Source organism: Antechinus flavipes, chromosome 3, assembly GCF_016432865.1.
Source record: "Antechinus flavipes isolate AdamAnt ecotype Samford, QLD, Australia chromosome 3, AdamAnt_v2, whole genome shotgun sequence".
Lineage (NCBI taxonomy): Eukaryota > Metazoa > Chordata > Mammalia > Dasyuromorphia > Dasyuridae > Antechinus > Antechinus flavipes.
In genome coordinates, this window is record NC_067400.1 from 88,305,331 (window position 1) to 88,311,330 (window position 6,000).

Genomic DNA, 6,000 nt, shown 5'->3' on the forward strand with positions numbered 1-6,000 from the left:
AAGATTTAAATAATTTAAGATTTTAAAGTTAAAAAAAAATCACACTTATTTAAATAAATTGCAACTTTCCTATAATTATGACAAGACTATTTTTCAACAAGGCTTCCTAACTAGTCTAAAAAGAAGTCCATAATTTTCTTTCTTGACCTTAAGAGCTAGAAGAAAGTTTAAAAAGTCACTTAATTGCTCTATACCTCAATTTTCTCATCTATAAAATGTAATCAGAGGTCTAGTCATTTAGACCTTAGAGGTATTGCTTTATAAATAATTTTCTTAGTTTACATTTTCATGAATAAATTTCAGAATTATTACAATTTTAAAACATAAGGAAACCAAACAAAATTAAAATGACTGCCCTATTTGCTATCAAGGGATTATAGGATCACATATGTACCTGTAGATAGGCCCTTCAAGGTCTAAGTCAATGATCCCATTTTACATATGAAGAAAATGAGGCCTAATGAAATAATTTGCTCACAGTCACACAGGAAGTAGAACAGGATATGAACAGAGGCCCAGTGCCTGATGGAACATTTAACATACCTCACTGTCTCTCAACTACTCTCTGAATTCTAACCCAATCTGTACGCCTGCAGAGACATGTACCTGCAACCAAAGGTTAGGGTGACCAGTAGATTTGTTTGGCTATCTGATAGTCTGTAACCTGTCTGGGCCAGTCTCAAACCCTAAAAGCCAAGAAGCTCCTTTGTGCCCCAACCCCACAGAGAGCCAGCACGGGCTTCAACATCCCGGTGGCAGCACCTGCGATAGCTCCGGTCATTATCAGGGTCCACCTGCATAAGCAGTCTCCTTCTCCCTTCAGGAGGTAGAGGATCTCTCTCCCTGCAACCAGAACACAGCTCACCGAAGTGGGGTGAGGGTCCTGGTCCTGCTGCTTACTGCCTGCATGACCCTAGGCATTTAACTTAAGATCCTCATCATCAAAGGAGATGGGGAACGGGTATAAGGCAGATGGTGGCTGACTGTACAGGGAGAGGTGGCTGCCCCACGTGCCCTAACATCAGCTTCCACTGCCTCAGGCCCTCTGAATGGAATCCCCTTCTGCCCTGTTTCCCCTACAGTAGGATCAAATTTTACATTAGTTTCTCCTCTGTTTAACTTTGACTTGAACTTTGTTTTCACTGGAGGGAAAGGGGGATGAATTATTGTGAGCTGAACATGAACACTGGGCATAAATAAGAGTATCAAAAATGCAATGACTTTGGCTCACCATCCTTCTTAGGTTAGGTTCCCTCTACCCCGGCTGGATATGTCCCACGCTATGGGACATTCTGGACTAAATGACCTCTACAATCTTTCCACTCTAACCTCTGTCACAATCTTTCCATTTTCTCTTACTTTCTATTGATTGTATGTGTATTTCCTATGTTTGGGGGATCTGCCTCTTCCTCTTCTGTTTTCTAACAATCTGAGTTTATCTAGCACCTTACTTGTTGTGTCCTAAAGGGTATTTGCATATCTTGCCTCATCTGATCATCAAAATGCAAGGCTAGAGTGATGATAGATTAGTTTTTCTACCTATTTGTAATTAATGATCATATCCAGATTTATTGTTCCTGAAAGTTCCAACAATCCTGGAAGCAAGTACAGTAGCATTACCCTTCTCACGTTTAAAAGAAGAAAAATGAGGTTCAGAGAAGTTTAGATTCACTTTTCCCATGATCAAAAAAGGGTGAAATTATTGTGCTGGGTTCTGAGGAAAAAAAAGTAGGCCTCCAGACTAACTTGCGAGGGAAGGGGGGAGAGAGGAGAGGAAAGGGCACTAAGTATGGAGAGAAGTAAATACAAAAGTAAAAGGATAAGGAGTAAATGTAGCACTCACAATGGGAGGAGTCAAGAAAGGCCTTCCAGAGGAGGTAGCAGTAATTTTTCAGGCTAGAGGGCAGGGGAGGGACGTCATATAAAGGCATAAAAAGGAGAATGGGAAGAGCATATAGGAAGAACACAAGTCCATCAGCTTGGCAGCAGCAGAATGTATGGGGGCTTTAAAAATGACAAGGAAGAATGTGTATTAGGGAGCCACTAATACTTGTTTTATGAACAGGAAGAATGATAGATCAGGGCTTTGGATATATCAGTAACTGGCTGAAGGTGTGATTACAGAGGGATGGGAGACTAATTAGGAGCCTATAGTCCAAGTGAGAGGTAATGGAGGCCTGAATTAGGATGAGTGGAGAAAGGGGGAATGAATGTGCAAGGCAAAATTTAGCTCTAGGGTTCCCTTTAAAGTTCAGAATACATTCTAGGACATCAGCCTAATAGTACATCATAGAACTTGAGATAAAATATGATGGTGCAGGGAAATGCCATTGAAAATTAATTACTGTAATTGGTTCTTAGCAAGTTAATTCCAAGATACTATATTTTATCGAGACAAAGAATACATTTCTGCTTATAAGGGAAAAAAAGGAGAGGAAGGTAAAAAATGGCTTAGATATCTAGTCTAATGCCTCATTTAGCAGTTGAGGAAACTGTTCCAGAGAGTCTGTGTAATCTACCTTAGCACATAAATAGCTGACAAATCTTTCGAATCTGAAGCTCCTTTCTACTTACACTCTCACAGTTCAAGCCCTCACGACCTCTCAACAAAACAATTATAATAGTCTCTTGATTCATCTTCCTGCCTCCAGTCTATTCTTTCTTCAATTCATGCTCTACAAAACTGCCAAAATAATATTTCTAATACAGGTATGGCTTCCTCAAAAACCTTCAGTGACTTCTGGCTACTTTTTGGAATATAAACTCCTTGCCCCAACATTTAAGGCCCTTCACAATCTGGCTATCACATGCTTCTCTCCAATTTGTAAACTATGTGCCTGCCAAATATTCACCAACATGTCCTGATCTTCCACCTTCTCCATACTGTAGAGATGTTCCCTTGTCCAAGACTGAAATGCCTCCTTCTCCATCAGTTGAAATTCATCTCCTAACAGACCCAGCTCTCTAAGCATCACTTCCTCAACAAGGACCTTTCCTTTATTGGCCTCAGGGGAAAGTGATCTTGACCTCAAAATTTTCTTACAGCATTAGTCGGGATCTATCATTTGCCCTGATCGCATTCTACTGATTATAATTATTGAGACATATTGTATCCCTACTCTGGGTCCAGACCCCTTGGTGGCCCTGGCTGTGTAAATGGTCAAGAATGCATCAGGAGTTTTTAGTATCATATTTTGCACATATTATGTAATGAAATGCTTAAAATTGAATTGGCAACGACTTTAGACAAGGGTTAAGGATTAGTGTCTGAGTTCAAGGGACTAGAATATAGGGGTAAGGATTTTTCCTTTTGTGTTTTTGGCTGGGAACTTGAGGTTACTTTTGTTCCATTTAACTGTTACTGCTGTGGGAACTAGACTGTCATAGAGCTCATCTTCAATCCTTTGCCCTCCCAGAAGAGAAAGGAACTAATCAGGAAGGAGACAAATGTATCACTAACCAAAACTGTTGAGATGAGGACGAAAGATAAAGAAAAGGAAGATAAAGTAAAAAGGAAACAAGATAGAAAGATAAAATGAATGGGTAATGGGGAGTATGCATAGGGGAAAGGGGAGAAGAGAAAAGAGGAAAAGAGAGGTAGAAGAGTAATAAGGAAGAGAGAAGAGTAATAGATGAGGAGAAAAGGAGGAAAGTAATAAAGAGGGGAGAAGGTTAACAAGTGGAAAGGGGGGAAGAGGAATAAAGAGGGGAGGTTAACAAGGGGGAAGAGGAATAAAATGGGGAGGATACTAAGGGGAAAAAAGAGTAATAAAGAAGGGAGAACGGTAATAAGGGGTAAGAGGGGAAGAGGAATAAAGTGGGGAGAGAAGAGTAATAAGGGGAAAGAAGAGAAGAGTAATAAAGAAGGGAGAAGGGTAAGGAGGGAAGAGGAATAAAGTGGGGAGAGAAGAGTAATAAGGGGGAAGAAGAGAAGAGTAATAAAGAAGGGAGAAGAGTAATGAGGGGAAGAAGGAAAGGGTAATAAAAAGGAGAAAAGGATAATAGGGGGAAAGGGGAGAAGAGGAATAAAGAGGGGAGAACGGTAACAAGGGGAAAAGGGGAAGAGTAATGAGGGGAAAGAAGGAAAGAATTATAAAGAGAGGAGAGGGATAATAAGGAGAAAGGGGAGAAGAGTAATGAGGAGAAAGAAGGAAAGAATAATAAAAAGGAGAAAAGGATAATGGGGAGGAAGAGAAATAAAGAGAGAAGGGTAATAAGGGGGATGGAAGAATATAGAGAAAAAGGTAAATAAGGAAAAAGGGAGGAAGAGTAATAAGGGAAAAAGGAGAAAAAGTAACAAAGAGGGGAGAAAATAACAAGGAGAAAGGGGAGAAGAGTAATGAGGGAAAAGGAGGAAAGAATAATAAATAGGGAAGAGAGGTAATATAGGGAAAGAGAAGAAAAGTAATAAAGGAGAACAGTAATAAGGGGAAAGGGAGGAAGAGTAATGAAGAGGGAAGAAGGGTAATAAGGGGAAAAGAAATGAAGGAAAAAATAATAAGAGAAAAAGGGGAAGAGAAATAAAAGAGAATAATAAGGGGAAGAGAGAAGAGTAATAAAGAGAAGAGAAAGATAATGAGGAGAAAAAGAGGAGAAAAACATGGTGGGGCACAAAGATGGAAAAGTAGGGGAAGTGACTGAGAAATAGGAAAGGGGAGTAATAATAATACTAACTAGCATTAGGCAGCACCTACTCTGTGCTAAGTGCTTTATGGCTATTATTTCACTTATTCCACACAACCACTATTATTATTCCCATTTTACAGTTGAGGAAACTGAGGCAGACAACAGTCACATAACTAGTGCCATAACTACGAAGTACCAGGGTATATTGGAAGAGAAGGCGATGGGGGAGGGGCGGGGGAAGAACAGTGGGTGGGAAGGAAAGGAGCTGAGGACAGAAGGGGCTTAAAAAAAAGGGAGCAGAGGGGGAATCAGGAGACAGTGGCAGGAAATCAAAAGGGGGACCCAAAAGTGAGGACCAAAGATAGAGCACAAAGGAGAAACCGATGAGTGCGGGGGTAGGGGGAACGGAGAAGGAAAACAAAGACAGGGAAGACCCAAAGATGGAGGTAAATGAGAGAGATGAGGGGATGGAAAATGCATAAAGATGGAGGGATCTGGTCCTAAAGATAAAACGAGAGGGTAGGAGGGACCCCAAACCGAAGGACGGAGGAATCCGGTCCCAAAGATAGAGGGGAATCAGAGAGGAGAGGGGGATCAAAGGGTGAAAGGGTAACTGGACGGCAAAGATAACGGGGCTCAGGGAAAGGGCCTCCCAAAGAGAAGGCGAAGGGGGAAGGGGCCGCCGTGACGCGGCGGGGACGCGGGAAGTGGGGAGGGGTCGTCTGGAGCGACGACTCTCCGCGGGGCCTGGCTCGGTGGCCTAGGCCCTACTAGTCCTGGGGGCGCTGTGCCCTCGCCCTCGTCGGGACTCACCAGCCCCTGGTCGAAGTCGGACTCGGGCCGTTTGGCGGCTGGGGGCGCGTACTCGGCATAGCGCACGTTCTCGCTGGCCGGCCCGGCGCCCCGGGCCGCCATGGCAATGAGGGCGGGGCCGACGTCACGCTCCTCGCTGGTCGCACCGGCGGCTACGGGGCGGCCACAGGGACACACTTCTCCGAAGCGCGTTTCAGATGGTTTTCAACTTCTTCACTTTTCCCTAAGGTTAATTCGATGTTAAGGGCTCTAAGAACAATGGACAAGGAGTGAAAGAACAGAATAGAAAAAGTGGCTTAATTCCGGGATCCCTGAAATGGACTGGATGAGCGTGAACCGTGGGTGATCCTGGATCAGAGAACTGTGTTAATTTCCAAGCATCCTCCAGGGCTCCAGGTCATCACGGGGTCAAGTTCAAATCCAAGGTGGGGGAAGGGAGAAGTTCTGGTGTGCCGGCTCTAAGGAGCTCCATCCCACCCAAGTATCCCAGCCTGCAAACTTTATCCAAGACTTCATTCAGCCTCTATTTTCTCACTTGTAAAATGGGTGTCCTTTCAGCCA

General features: G+C 43.1%; 1 protein-coding gene across 1 annotated transcript in view; it reads right to left on the bottom strand.

The window, feature by feature from the left end:
- Positions 1-5,570, bottom strand: part of DNAJC15 (DnaJ heat shock protein family (Hsp40) member C15) — a 58,806-nt gene extending 53,236 nt beyond the window's left edge. Inside the window, exon 1 of the mRNA XM_051983860.1 lies at positions 5,440-5,570. Coding sequence (XP_051839820.1) covers positions 5,440-5,541 — 102 coding nt within the window. The 5' untranslated portion in view covers positions 5,542-5,570. The remainder of the gene's footprint in view (positions 1-5,439) is intronic.
- Between the last annotated feature and the right edge of the window lie 430 nt (positions 5,571-6,000).